Below are 15,973 nucleotides of genomic sequence, written 5' to 3' on the forward strand. Positions count from 1 at the left end.
TTTTTGTTATGTAGTTTTTGCCATAAAATTATCATCGTTATGATAGAAATGCACTTGTATTTACTGAGAAATCTACATCCAGTTTAATCCGTGCTGCTACAACTTAGAACCGTAACAAAGTTCAGGTCTCGTTCTCTCATGCATATCTGAATTTGTAACATGAGCTCACTTTGATCATGTATTTGTAAGACAAAATACAATATCAAAGTGAGAAACGTATATAGATATATTTATTTCCAACCCAAATATTTAGTATCGGAAGCATCTAGATACAAGTACAACAACACATATAAATGAATTCTACAATCTCCCTCTACTCGAGAGGAAACATAGCTTTCTAATAACACAATTTGATTCACCCCTTGACCTTTGAGGGACAAATATGGTACACATAACACTATTCTACACCTTACCGAAATGCATCAATCCAAGAATTAAACGAGCACGTTCTTTTATTAATTGTTGCACTTATCTACACTATGTATGACATGCAACACAAGCTGACATTTTCTTCAGTTGTTTGCAAGCTAGATTTAGCTAGACTATTAGAGGTTTGATCCACTTGAGCTGTCGACCATGGAGGCATCGTCAAGCAAACTCGAGTCCCCTGCCCCAAAATCTTGGTAGTCGAGCAGCCAATCCGTCGCTCCAATGTCCCACGACATGGCAGAAGGAATGCTATTGAACTTGTCAACATCATTTTCGACTGTGAAGTCAAGCCACGGCTCTTCGACGATGCCAATGGTGGGGAGGTCATCCTCGTCTTCCAGCAGCCACTTCACTAGTGGATCCTGGTCATGGATGCCGTTGGTACCACCCGTAGTGTTGTCGGTGTTTGCGCCTGATAACTCCGGCGGGCTGGACTCGCTGCCGACTGATGACGCGTCCTTGTCCCTATTGATGTGTGTGTCCTGCTGCTGGCTTTTTCCCCCATTGTTGGACTTGCATTCTATCGTTATGGTCGAGGATTGTGCAGACGTTGTGGATAGGCTAGCTTGTTGTGGCTGCTTTCGGACTTCGAGGGGCTCGTGTGTGATCGGGTCAATTCCCATCTTGATGAGCTTCTTCTTTATGTGTGTGTTCCAATGATTCTTAATCTCATTATCTGTCCTTCCTGGTAACTTGGCAGCAATTTTGGACCATCTGCATAGAGCCGCAGACAAAATTAAAACTAAATACACATACGGAAAATAGACAAAAGCTTTCAAATAGTGCACATTCAAGCTCTCATAACTTTTGAGATTTGCAGGTAGATTATTAAAGAAAATTGTCTATATTTTTCACTAGCATTTCTGTATGAAACTTGGTCCATATCTTCTACTCCCTCCGTTCCTAAATATAAGTCTTTCTAGAGATTCCACTATAAACCACATACGGATGTATATAGATGTATTTTAGAGTGTAAATTCACTCATTTTACTCCGTATGTAGTTCATAGTGGAATCTCTACAAAGACTTATATTTAGGAACAGAGGGAGTAAAACATAACCAAATTAGAGAAAAATGAGTACCTTTTAATTCAGGGCTTATATAAGAACGAAAGCCAACTGAGTACGTTCGTCCTTGTCGCTGAGTCATGGTTTCTTTCTAACGTTGATTACATTCTTACTATGCATGGTTTTTTAACTAGCTACATATATGCATGTCACAACTAGTCAACACTTTCATGGAAAACTTGGGGATATGGAAGTACCACGAGATTCAAATATCACTATCCACTCCATCGACATCATCTGTTTCTTAAAGCCGAGTAGCCTTTTATCAGTGACAAAATAACAAAAGTGGTTGGTAGAGTGAGAGAGTGGCCTTTAAAAAAGTTCCAAGCGTGAGAGGCAGCTCGACCCTGAGGGTGATGCTTTCCATTTTTGAATCCAACGCTTAGGGCTTCCTCAGCCACACGAGCAAAGCTAGTGGTACTACCGGTGGCTGCTGGCTCGATCTAGGTCACTCATCTGGACAGTGATGGATACAAGAAAAAGAAAAAAGTAGTGGCTATTGCTGGAATTTTTTGCTGCTATATGCCACTTGTATCATTGTATGCCACTAGGCTCGAGAAGGACAGTCAATATTATACTGACACTTTCTTTTGCAGAAAGGGGATTTCTCCGACCTCTGCATATACTGATATTCGGTGTTTAGGATTCCTAGAGGCTAGAGCTAGAGACCAACAATGTTAATTTAAAATTTGGGACATGAATTAGTTATTTTTATGAGTGTTAGTTACCATTCGTACAAACATGGCATGAGCTATATAGTATGACTTTGCATTAAGGACCATTCATTTGTTCCGACCATAGTTTTTTTGTCCTATCTACATCAGTTCGTGTGTACGGTAGATCAGTGGTACACGTAGGTTATAAACCTCGTACGAAGGCAATAGGTCACCAGCATGTCACGTTTATTCTTCGATGACATATTTCACCATGGTTTTACAATTTCCAGTCGTATGTGGAGTATTTATAAATCTTCACAACTACCTTTTTTTCAACCGGTGATACTTGATTCTATTAATTGCTCGACGGAAATAACAGTTCATCACAAGCAGCAGAGGGGACTACTGCTTAAATCACCACTCCCATATCATTTTAGCGCGCTAATAATCAATTACTGCTTCCTAGTACTGCCTAGGCACGATCGATGTCACATGTGCATCGATCTCTATCTGGCATTCCGGCTACGTACTAGCTCCTGTCAAAACCCCGAAAAGGTACATACTACCTTGTACTCCCTCCGTTCCAAAATACATGACCCAACTTTGTACTAACTTTAGTACAAAGTTGGGTCATGTATTTTGGAACCGAGGGAGTAGCTCACACTGCTGGTCGATCACTTCGTTTTCAAGTAATTTGAGATTTGGTGTGTGCTCCTGGCAGTTGAAGTTGTTTGGACTCAACAGCGACGATGAAGACTTAACATTAGAACATATATACATCATGGCGACATGGCTACTGGCTACTCGATCTCTAGCCAGCTCGATCCCAATTAGTATTGGTCAGGTCCTTTTCGTGCACATTAACCAGGCACCATATGAATGCATGGATATCGATATCCTATCTTACTCTAGCGGATTAATCCTGTTCTTACCCTAGCTAGCTGGAGGATAAGCTTCAGACCACCATATTGCTACGTGATCATCGATCCATATATGCATGCATGTGGAAGACTCTCATGCATTTTCCCTTTCTGTAGTATGTACATGCAAGTAGGAGTACGTGGGATGAGAAAAATTATGTACCTGTTGCCGAGCTTGGCGTGGAGGTCGACGACGAGCCGCTCCTCGTCGTCGGTGAGGAGGCCGCGCTTGAGGTCGGGGCGGAGGTAGTTGGTCCAGCGGAGGCGGCAGCTCTTGCCGCAGCGCAGCAGGCCGGCCAGCTTGGGCACGGCGCGCCAGCAGCAGCGGCCGGCGTTGCCGAGGATGAAGGCCATCAGCTTCCGGTCCTCCTCCGCCGTCCACGGCCCGCGCTTCACCCCCAGCTTGTCGCAGCACGGCTGCCGCCCCATCGTCTCCTATCTCCCGCTGCTGCTGCCGGCGCCGGCGATCGACCTCGGCTCTTAAAAGGCCGGGGCCGAGCGCGCTACCAACCTCTTTCTCCGCGGTGCGGTGTGATCGCTGATGGCTTGGGCAGGGGAGGCGGGGTAGCAAAGGCAAAGCATGCAATGCACATCGATCGAACAGTGTGACAAGTGCGTCGGAGCTGCAACCATAGCGTGTATATATTTATAGCTCAGTCCATGGGCTAGCTAGATCTCTTTTTAATCTACGGTGATGGTGATGGCAAATGAAGAGGGAGGGAGGAGACAGGCTGAGCCCCACGAGGAGCACTTGGTCGTCTGAGGGACACAACTCTCATACTGTACACCTTGCTGCTTTCGAATCTTGCTTTGTACAAAGGCTGTTACAAGTCTCTCGCAGTTTCTGTTTTCCCAACAGTCAAAAAAAAAGGCTCTTGCTTTACTCGATCGGCCTGGGTGTTGGTCTCGTCACATGTCGAAAACGACGTGTATACATACCGATACTGTAGACACATACGCATTCCATATAGGAACAGAAGCATGTGTACTACTATGTGCCACACCTAATACATGCCACAAAAGTAGGTAGATAGGTTTCTTCTCACTTGAAACTTGCAATATTTGTCAATCCGGGTATATATGCCCTCGCTACTAAGAGTACTCTACTCCCTCGATAGGAAGGTAGAAAATAAACAATGGAAGAAGGAAACAACATTTATACTTTGCTGACGCATTTACCCTGAAGTTTTTTTTTTTCGGAAAAACTTCCAATCTATCCATCAACTATCAAGGTGCGTAGTAGAAAGAACACCAGAATAAAAATTAGATTCAGGTCCGTAGACCACCTCGCAACGACTACAGAACACTGGAGCGACTCAAAGGCGTGCCGCCATCATCGCCCCTCCATCATTAGAGCCAGGCAAACCTTGTTGTAGTAGACAGCCGAAAAGTCGTCGTGCTAAGCCCCTAGAGGACCAACGCTCGAGAATAGCAACGACCGTCGATGATGAGAAGCGTAGATCGAAAAGATCCAACCTGTAGACACGTCCAAGCGGATCCACCGAAGACAAACGCCAACCGAATCCCATGAGATCCATCGGAGGCAAACCTCCACACACCCTCCAACGACACTGAAGCCACCAGTATCGAGACGGGGGCTAGACGAGGAGAACCTCATTCCATCTTTAGGAAGCCGCCCCCTCGTATTACTGAGCAGGACACAAACCCTACCAAAACTCAAAAAAAAAAACCTAAAAACCGAGCCATCCCTCCGGCAAGGACTGAGATCCATGGTGCCTCCATGGCCCTAAAGCCAGATGAGACAAGGTAGATCGACGGCTATGCGGCGGGTGACAGCGAAAACCCTAGCGTTGGTTGCCCTTGCGCATGTAAGGAGTGAAGGGTATTCATTTACCCCGAAGCTGTTACATTACGCCAAGTTTTAGCCTATTAAACAAATTTCTTCGATTTTGACAGGTTAGGCCCATTTGTCAAGCCAACACAGTTGGTGACTTGTATGTCAAATTGAAGGCGCAAACCAGCTAGTGTGTCCTCCGAAGCTGAGATGGCGGTGGCGACCTCTCCGTTGAATAAGTCCTACTTCCTTCGTCCTTATTCTAGCGCTTTTGTTATTTGCTATTCTCGACAACCTGGTGGAGATGGGTCTTCACCGGTTTCATGAATCTTTGATTTGACCTTGCGATGTGTTGGTTCCTTTGCAAGGCGGAGAATGTTATTGTTCCTTTGTGATAATTTTCTTCTTTACCAATCGACCTCTTGCTGATGAAGGACCTTGTCGTTACTGCTAAGGTGCATTCACCGTTACCAGTTACCTGATAGCCAGGTTGTTGTTCAACTGGCTTTAAAACCTCAAGAAGGGTACCCTCGATGGAGTTCTCGTTGCTGTACTGATGATTCCTTGATGCAACAAAAGTTCTTTTCGGTGTGTATGTGGTTCTTATTGAAGACAACTCATCGATATTAGGGATTGCCATTTTTATGTCTTGTCAGGTAACTGCATCCACATGACCGGACCTGCATTCGGACCGAGGGTAAAGGGTAGAAATCAATCACTCTAGTCTCCTAAGCCATATGCACCGAGCGAGGTAGAGAACTGGGGTAAATGAAGTTTTCTTCCCTGAAGGACGGGGTAATATAGGGAGCGTTCGGTTCCTCTCCGCTCTCTTAACTCTGCTCCCGGAGCGGACCTCACTTTAACGGAGCTGCGAAGACCGAGCTCCACCAACTCCGCGGAGTGGAGGAGCAGAGAGATTACGAACGCGGAATATAGAAATCTTACTGAACTAAAACCACGACGAGTAATTTGGAACGGAGGGAGTACATGTGAAGCATTGCAAACCTACCGTGCAGGATGACAAATTACGTTAGCGCGAGCATGGCAAATTACTTCAGCAAACATGACAAATCCTTGTGATGCTTGGATTTTTTTCCCCAAGATTGGCCATGTGATATTACCATGCTCATCACAATAGTATAATTTATCCAAAACGTCAGAATCGCCGTGCTTAAAAATCAAATCTGACGTCGGACTCTTAACATTTCCTTAAAGTTTCTTGTACTGTTTACTCGGGAAGATTATCTTCCTTCCGGGTCCGCATCACCCACTAGCCCCACCCCCACGCGCGCTAGCTACAGTTCGTTGCGTCCGGCCCGCAGGCCGTTGTTTTCCCGCGGCCGCACGCATGTCGTGTTGGTGCATGCCTGCCTCCCTGCCTGCCGTGGTTGCGCCCTTACGCAAGGATCCCGTCATCCGCACGCGCGCCCGACCGCAGCTATAGGCGGCAAATCCATGGCCATTGCGTGCGCGCGAGCTGCTAGCTCCACCGGTCGTTCCAACAGCTAGCCCCTCTCGCCGCGGTTGCTGAAATCTTTGCCCGTCGCCGGGGCTCCGCCGCGTGGCCTCCCCATCATCGTACGGCCGTTCGGTGGTGGCGCCGGCAGGGTCGCCATCGACGGACCCGGAGTAGAGTCTAGTTACTGCACTTCACTTCCTGTAACAGGCAAGACTACATACAGTACAGTTAGCCAGTCACCCGGCCAACCAACCAACCGGGCCAAGAAACTAAGCAGAGAAGCGATCAGATACGTGGAACTACGTACGTTGCTCCGTTCCCATCGAACAGTTGGTTACTTATCGGTGTGCGTGCACAGTGAGAAGTGAAAATCCGCTCCTAACGTCGACTTCTACAGGGCCAAATTTCTTCTGCAAGTCAGCGGGTTGGAAGATGCGACCAACCATGGAGGTGGAGGGTGAACAGGCCGGGCCACGGACCACCAGTCCATGCCGTCCATCGCCTTCCTCGGGCCTCCAGTTTACTACAGTACTACTGATTCGCGTCCCACAACTACAGGCAGTTCGAACCAAACTCCGAGGCCTCCTGCCTTTTCTCTGTCGACATCTAGAGATAGATGGTGCATGTAGATGTAGCTCTAGGGAGAAACACTGCCTGGAGGATTCAGGATTGTACCTTCAGGTTCCGGCTATTCCATCAAAGAGAGCAGCAGACAAGATTAGCATATTTTGCTTCAGTCTACAGAACAGATGCACCAACAATGCCTTGCTGCCCACCAAGGTTAACTGCAAATTCTGAAACATGGATCGTTACATTTCTGAAGATATTTTCAAGAAAAAGGCAGAGGAAATGGAAAAAGGGTGGTGGACCTTTGCTTCTGCTAAGAGACGTCATCGGCAGGCAGAGTAAACATCTGCAGGTACGAAACCGGTCGTGCCGACATAGAGACTAGACCCATAAATGACCGCGTCCTGCAGCGAAAATATGATGTCAATTTGGTGATGTGATTTGGGAATCAAGACGAGAAACCTTCTGAAGAAATCTTTTTGCCCCGAACGTGTGAGTGTCTTGGTAGGTGTATCTTGGTAATCTTGTGTAGGAGGCAAGCAAAAAATGTACTGTAGATGCATATGCTGCTACCAGAATCTGAACAATATGTCAAAAAAAGAAAGAAAGAAATGGTAACAACACACGTCCAGTCGATAGAACTGATCGTCATAGCAGCAACGCGGGAGCGGCGGTCTTCTTGTGCTGCCGTACGCCATGGCATTTGGCGGCCATCGATTCAGTTGGTTCATGAAGGTGCCAGCAGCTACTACTGAATAATAGAGAGCCGGTCTACATTGAACTGCATCCTTACCAATAACTGGGGTTCAACCGTGCATGACAATTCAAATGTTCCACAAAATACGTACCCAGCTTAACTGAATTTATGAAACACTTCACGTTTGAGATTTCACAGATAACGGGGACGGCACTGGCAAAGAAGATAATGGAGATGGGCACTTTGACGTAAGAATGAGATTCCTCTAGGCTCTAGCCTCTAGGTGGTAGGTCACTTCTGTCATGTCCAGCAAGAGACTTACGCCACACAAGAACAAGATGACAAGATCTAAGGCAGAAGCTAGCAACGGAGTACGTGTTTCGAACGCTTAATGATGATTCCTTGCAAACCCCACATCCATACTGATTGCATCAAGGCAAGGCAATAAGCAACCGAGTAATGCCGCCATCTTATTATTTCAGCGGTCACTCGGCATGAAAAACTGTACTTGGAGCACATGTGTCTTCATGTTACCAATTGCTTCACCATTCATGTCATCTCACGGTCTCTTCGCCCCGGTCCTCTCTTCGCGTCTCGCGTCAGATCGGGTTATATTACCCACCAGCTCTCAGGTGCCGTGGATTCTATTCCTAAATGGCTTGGCCAGTCGTCAATGATATGGCGAGAAGATGACATAGTTAACAGTAATCAGTACTATCATCTAGTGGTTGCGCACTTACCGACAAACAGTAAAAACAAAAAAGATTACACTGCGAAGTCTTATAGCCGTCCATGTAGTAATATCTAGTCTTTGTGCACTTACCGACAACAGTTACAAGATGCAATGTCTTTGTAGCTAGGTAGTGTAGTTTTTCTAAAGCATCAAGCAAACGTCAAATCTAATGGTTCTTGCTAGATCCTGCCCTGGACTATAGAGATCCTATCGGACATACTGTCAGATTACAAATTGTGAACTAAAGTATATAATCAGAACAGCTAAGGAATTCCTGTCACGAGATTACATCAGCTAAATTCACTGAATAACAACCTGGGCTACCAACATTCCAGCTGGAAAGCTTGTGATCCAATGTAAATATATAAATGTTCATTTAAGTAGGCATGAAAAAGGTCTAATATCATATCTGAATCAGTTTAGCTTGTTGGCATCTCGAATTCCGGTTCACTCAGCCCCACAAACTGTATCATTTGCGACCACTTTATGAAACTCATTTACTATAATTTTACCATAAAAGTGCTATAACATTATGCATTTCCTATGCTCAAAAGGTAATATTAGGAACTAAAGCACCATCATTTGAATTTAAGTTCTTAGCGGAACCTGATCACCTTCCCAAATCCAAAGAAGATGGGCCTTTTTTTTGTACTAGCAGACTAGCTATTTCTTTTTTAAATTATGTGCGAACTAGTTGGATTTAGTAGAGACGATATCATGTGCGTGTTAGAAATATAATTGGATTTAAGTTAGAGAATAGGAGATAGAGATAGCATATGTTTAAACAGCATGTAACTTGTCTTGTACTCCAAGCCTCTACCCCTCATGTACTCTATATATACCCCACACTTGGGTCAGATCAATACAACAGAAACAACACAATATTCATTCATCCTATACTTTTCACATGGTATTAGAGCGGTTAGTCTCACGACGCCGATCCTAGGTTCTTCCACCACTTCCGCAGCGCGCCGCCTCCGGGGAGAGGATCTCCCCGGGGGTGCGGCATCCGATCATCAAAGGTAGATCGGTTCATTAGATTAGATTCAATTTTCGAATTCCCAATCTCCATCCAGTAGATTATTTTTTTAGTCACCAAACAAATCTCATAGCCCTTATATTCCAGTAAAAAACAGTGCAAGTTCATGGCGGCGATCATGATGGGCTCAACCAGGCGCTGCTGCATGCGGCCGGCTTCAAGTTGGAACTCCACGGGCGGAGGCCAGGAGGGCCAGCCCCGACAGAAGGCTTTGATCAAGCAGCACCGGCGGCTTCATTCGATCCGATCTCCAACGCCAGCTCACCTCCAGTCTTGCACCGATCGCAGCAAACGAGTCCATCAACATGCGGAAATGACCGGCCTTAGATCCGATCTACATCAACCTCCGAACGCACTGCTGAGTACAGCGGATGCGAGCGTCCGGCCAGAGGGCCACAGGCGGTGCGGACACTGACGCGGCAATCTGCACGCGTCTCCACTCTCCAGCTTCATCGACCGGCGCGCGTCTCCACTCTCCAGCTTCATCGACCGGCGCACTCTCCAGCATCAACTTCTCACGCACGCGCTATCAAGAAGCAGCAGTTCACGCACGGGTCCAAGTATGGGCATGCATATGTATCCAGTCATGTACCTATCTCCCGTAGCTTCCAGCCATCTGCCCAAGCGACTGCGTCGTCATGCATCAGCCGGTCTGGGCTTGTCCGCGCACGGGACTATGCACCAGCGGAACACATCTACCCCGAGCCGGACTGCAACTACATCAACATCTACACCGAGCGATCGACTCCTCCACCGAGCCGAACTGCATAACCTACACCGAGTTGTACGACTACATCGTCAGGAAAAAAAAATCTTCGTCAAGTACATCTACAAGAAGCGACACCAACATGCATCGTCCACCCGCCAGGCCGGTGTGGAAACAGATGCAATTCTTCATCGACTTCTCCGGCACGACACGGCGTCGACACACCGTCGCTGCAAGGGACGCTTTTAAGCGACATCATCGTCGACACGCTGTTGCAACGCCATAGCCGACACTTCACCGCCAAGGTCTCCATCAACATGGTCTTCACCAGCATCATCGTCAACACACCGCCGCCGCCGCCTCGTCCACAAGATGGACACCTAGCGTCCTCTGACAGACTTTTCTGCAAGGCGCGACTTCGACGACGGCAATGACTGCGTCACGACGACGGCATCTTCCGCGTCATCCACGACGGCACGACTACATCGACACGGCGTCACTACAGTGACGACCCTACACGGCCACACGGTTCTGGCAAAACCGATGTGTGCTAAATGGGCTTCCTCCGGTCTTGGCAAAATCGATGGACTCATCGCCGATGGCACCCTCTGACATCCGCAAGGTGCATATCGTCCACATCTGCAGCTCCGTCATAGTGCATTTTTTTTGCGCCTCCGGCTTTGTGCGGCTTCATCATCCACGACGACCACACCATCGACCATGACTACCTCGACCACGGCTACATCATCATGATCGGCTAGCTTGACATTAATGGCTACGTCTACAACAACTCATCGACAACAACTCCAGTCAACAACGTCCGCCTCGTCACTTGCGTCCACGACACTCCCGCTGTGACTGCGGGAGGGAATAGAGGAGAAGGTAGGAAGGCACCAGAAGGGGACACAGTCACCGCCTTAACTGCCAACCCATCAGAGACGCAGTTGATGATGGCGCAGCGGAGAAGACAGCGGAAGCGCAAGACTTTAAATTCAGTCGCAATCGTCCGCTTCACTCCCGCTGCGACTGAGGGGGAATGTTAGAAATAAATTGGGTTTAAGTTAGAGATTAGGAGATAGAGATAGCATATGTTTGAACAACATGTAACTTGTCTTGTACTCCAAGCCTCTACCCCTCATGTACTTTATATATACCCCACACTTGGGTCAGATCAATACAACAGAAACAACACAATATTCATTCATCCTATACTTTCCATAGTGCATTATTGCAGGAATTGGTTGCGATAAATTTCAATTGGATTTAGTTGCATTGAACATGATATTTTTAGAGGAAATTGCACAAATACACAACTTTTGGGGCTGAGGTAACACAAAACCACAACTCCAGATGATTTTAACAGAAAACTACAACTCCAGGACTAGTCGGTAACAAAAACACAAATTTGTTCTGATTAGCCAGTTAAGGAAAATTATGACATGTGGGTTCAATCTTAAATGATCAATCTTGGAAATTTTCAGCCAACTTTGCCTAGCCATTTTAAAATTTTGATAGTTTTTGTAAGAATCAGTCAATTTTCTTCAAAAATTCAAAGTTCTAAACAAAATCTAAAAATTTGAGTAATTCGAAACATCTTAAATGATCAATCTGGGGTATTATCAGCCAATTTAGCCCAGCCAGTTAAAATTTGGACAATTTAGCCCAGCATTGGAGTTGACCTTATGGTTCTTACAATCTTCATAAACCAACGCCTGACATCGGTAGGGGAAAAATGTAGAATTAAGCCAGAAACGCTTAAATGATTCCTTGCAAACCCCACATTCATACTGATTGCATGAAGGCAAGACAATAATAAGAAACCGAGTAATGCCAAAACTGTACTTAGAGCACATGTGTCTTCATGTAACAAATTGCTTCATCATCCATATAATCTCACGGTCTCTTCACCCCCCATCTTCTCTTTGCGTCTCGCGTCAGATCAGGCTATATTATCTACCTACTCTCAGGTGCCGTGGATTCAATTCCTAAATGGCCTAGCCAGTCAATGGTACGGAGAGAGCATGACATAGTTAACAGTAATTGGCATTATCTAGTGTTTGCGCACTTACAGACAAACAGTAACAATAATACAGTGCATTATCCTGTAACCGGTCAGGCAGTGCAATTTACTGAAGCATCAAGTGAACTTCAAGTCTTCGAGCCTAGTGGTTCTACCTAGATCATGTCATGGGACTATGGAGATGACCAGCTTTCAGACATACTGTCAGATTTCAAATTTTGAAGTACTGTGATAATGGAAGCAGGTGAGTAATTTCTGTCACCGGATTTGCATCGGCTGAATTCACTGGATAACAACCTTGGCTACCAACCTTTCAGCTAGAAAGGAGATAATCTAATGTGGATGTGATTATAAAACATGTACATTCAAATCTAATGGTTCTTGCTAGTTCATGCCGTGGACTATAGAGATCCTATCAGACATACTGTCAGATTACAATTTGTGAACTAAAGTATATAATCAGAACAGCTCAGGAATTCCTGTCACGAGATTACATCAGCTAAATTCACTGAATAACAACCTGGGCCACCAACATTTCAGCTGGAAAGCTTGTGATCGAATGTGGATATATACATGTACATTTAAGTAGGCATGAAAAAGGTCTAATATCATATCTGAATCGGTTTAGCTTGTTGGCATCTCAAATTCAGGTTCACTCAGCCCCACAAACTGTATCATTCGCGACCACTTTATGGAACTCATTTATTATAATTTTACCATAAATGTGTTATGAACTGATGCACTTTCTATGTTCAAAGGGTAATATTAGGAAGTAAAGCACCATCATTTGAGTTTAAGTTCTTAGCGGAACCCGATCACCTCCCCAAATCCAAAGAAGATGGGCCTTTTTTTTTGTACTAGCAGACTAGCTATTTTTGTAATTATGTACCAACTAGTTGGATTTACTAGAGACGGTATCATGTGCGTTATTGCAGGAATTGGTTGCAACAAATTTCAATTGGATTTAGTTGCATGGAACATGATTTTTTATAGAGGAAATTGCACAAACACACAACTTTTGGGGCTGAGGTAACACAAAAGCACAACTCCACATAATTTTAACAGAAAACTACAAGTCCAGGACTAATCGGTGACAAAAGCACAAAATTTGTTCTGATTAGTCAGTTAGGGAGAATTATGATTCCTTGCAAACCCCACATTCATACTGATTGCATGAAGGCAAGACAACAATAAGCAACCGAGTAATGCCATCTAGTTATTTCAGTGGTCACTTGACATGAAAAACTGTACTTAGAACGAATGTGTCTTCATGTAACAGATTGCTTCATCATCCATACAATCTCACGGTCTCTTCACCCCCCATCTCCTCTTTGCATCTCACGTCAGATCAGGCTATATTATCCACCTACTCTCAGATGCCGTGGATTCGATTCCTAAATGGCCTAGCCAGTCAATGGTACGGAGAGAGCATGACATAGTTAACAGTAATTGGCATTATCTAGTGTTTGCGCACTTACAGACAAACAGTAACAATGATACAGTGCAATATCTTGTAACCGGTCAGGCAGTGCAATTTACTGAAGGATCAAGTTAACTTCAAGTCTTCGAGCCTAGTGGTTCTACCTAGATCGTGGCATCATGTCATGGGACTATGGAGATGACCAGCTTTCAAACATACTGTCAGATTTCGAATTTTGAAGTACTGTGATAATGGAAGCAGGTGAGGAATTTCTGTCACTGGATTTGCATCGGCTGAATTCACTGAATAACAACCTGGGCTACCAACCTTTCACCAGCTAGAAAGGAGGTAATCCAAGGATGTGATGTGAGGAAAAGGTCTCAAGACATATCTGAATCCGTTTAGCTTGCTGGCATCTCGAATTCAGGTTCCCACTGTATGAGGGACAGTATCATTGTCAGCGTCCCCGCTACTGAAGAACAGAAGGAACTGGCGGCACGCGATCAAGGCCCTGTAGCAGATCCGGCAAGCGACGCGAGCGCGGGAAGGAGCAATCGAGCTGAAGGCTCGGCCCAGCGGCCCAAGCGCAAGGCGAACCCACCAAAGTGGCTGCAGGATTATACGACGGCCCGTTAACTGTGTTAACGGATAAATAGCTCTCTCGTTCTCTCTGTGGGGAATTGGCTGGAAAGTGGATGACGTCTTCGGCCGGTGTAATCGGATAGCTGTGTGGGTGGATGGGAGGATAGCTACCGAAACTTTCCCCAAATTTTGAAATTCAAATCCCTAGTTTTCCCCCCATCCAGTGTGCTGCTTACAGTTGGTATCAGATTCGGCGGTCCTGGAGCTGCCGCAGCACCACCACGGGACACGGTGGTGTGATCGGCGAGCGGAGGCGATAGATAAGCTGTCCGAGGACGGGTGCGGCGTCTACGCGCTCCTGCGGGCGGACTTCACCGCCGATTTGGACCAGCGCTTCAAGGAGCACGGCGAGAATCTCCTCCTCGCCGTCGACAAGCTGATTCAAGCGAATACGACCACGCTCGATGGGCTGCTGCCGGCGCGGGTCGACGGCGTGCGCGACGAGATCAACCTCGAGCTCGAGCAACTCCGCGGCGACTGGCCAAAGGAACAACCAGGGCGCGCCGAGACCTCGTCGTCCTGATTGGCTGGGAGTGGTCGCGGTACTGCTTCCGACTCCCTTGGCATCGACCAGGAACACCGGGGGAAGGCACATAATACTTATGTCCCTCCTCCGATCAGAGGTGCGCGTGGTCCAAATTTCCATGCTCGTTTCTCTACTGCCCGTGATTCGACTCCCCCGGATTCTGCTGATGCATTTTCATTTGGCGTTCTGGCTGATCTTCCTCGGTTTGACGGCACGAATCTACGGCTGTGGCTGTCTCGTTGTGAGGATCAGTTTAGACTCTGGTGTACTCCTCAACATAGATGGGTTTCGCTGGCAACATCGCAGTTCAAGGGAGCAGCAGCTCGTTGGTTAGAGTCCGCGCAACGCAGATCCCCTCATGCCAACTGGTCTGAATTTTGCTGCAATTTACAGAGTCGCTTCGGCAGGAATCAGCACCAGACTCTGCTTCAACAGTTATTTCGTATTGCACAAACTAGTACTGTTGCTGATTATGTTGATAGATTTGCTGACTTGTATGACCAGTTATCAGCGTACGAGGAGCTTCCTAATCATCTGCATTACACGACGCGGTTCATGGACGGTCTCAAACCGGGCGTTCGTGTTGCTGTCGCTCTCCAGAAACCGAAGGATCTCGACACTGCTTATGATCTGGCGTTGTTGCATGAGGAGCTAGGGGAAGGGGTTACACCACTCAACAATTTCCATGGTATGAAGTCTGGCCCGCACCCACTCCCTCCTCCTCCCAAACCTCGCCAGACTGAAGATAAGCGACAGTCTGAAACACTGAAAACTTGCCCCTCTGACGATAAGTGGTCTGCTCTTCGTTCCTACCACAAATCTAAAGGGCTTTGTTTTGTCTGTGGGGAACGATGGTCCAGAGATCATGTGTGCCAATCCACGGTTCAGTTAAATTTTATCCAAGAGCTCATTGATCATGTACATGCCATGGATAATGTTCAGTCTGACTTGTCTGACAGTGATTCAGCCTCAGTTCATAGCATGCGTTTGTCAGCAGCAGCAATTGGCAAGGATCCCAATGCTCCTTCACTTCAATTGGAAGTACAGCTGCAAAACCATTCACTGATTTTCCTAGTGGACTCTGGTAGCACCCACTCCTTCATCGACAATGCTTTTGCCCCTCTTCTCTGAATGTGCAAGATACAGCTGTCGTTTCAGTTACTGTGGCTGGTGGTGCTTCTTTGCAGTGCTCTCAGATGTTGAAACAATGTCACTGGAGCTGCTGTGACAACCAATTTTCCTCTGATTTCAGATTGCTTCCTCTATCCACATATGATGGAATCCTGGGTCTAGATTG

At 46.4% G+C, this 15,973-nt stretch overlaps 1 protein-coding gene across 1 annotated transcript; it reads right to left on the reverse strand.

Annotated features, from left to right (window-relative positions):
• Nucleotides 1-229: 229 nt before the first annotated feature.
• LOC119311280 (protein ODORANT1-like) lies at nucleotides 230-3,672 on the reverse strand. Its single transcript, XM_037586924.1, has 2 exons — nucleotides 3,236-3,672; nucleotides 230-1,143 (listed from the first exon to the last, which is right to left on the reverse strand). The coding sequence occupies exons 1-2, from the start codon at nucleotides 3,499-3,501 to the stop codon at nucleotides 546-548; spliced, it is 864 nt and encodes a 287-aa protein (XP_037442821.1). The 5' UTR covers nucleotides 3,502-3,672; the 3' UTR covers nucleotides 230-545.
• Between the last annotated feature and the right edge of the window lie 12,301 nt (nucleotides 3,673-15,973).

The sequence above is a fragment of the Triticum dicoccoides genome, chromosome 5B, assembly GCF_002162155.2.
Source record: "Triticum dicoccoides isolate Atlit2015 ecotype Zavitan chromosome 5B, WEW_v2.0, whole genome shotgun sequence".
NCBI classification, from domain to species: domain Eukaryota; kingdom Viridiplantae; phylum Streptophyta; class Magnoliopsida; order Poales; family Poaceae; genus Triticum; species Triticum dicoccoides.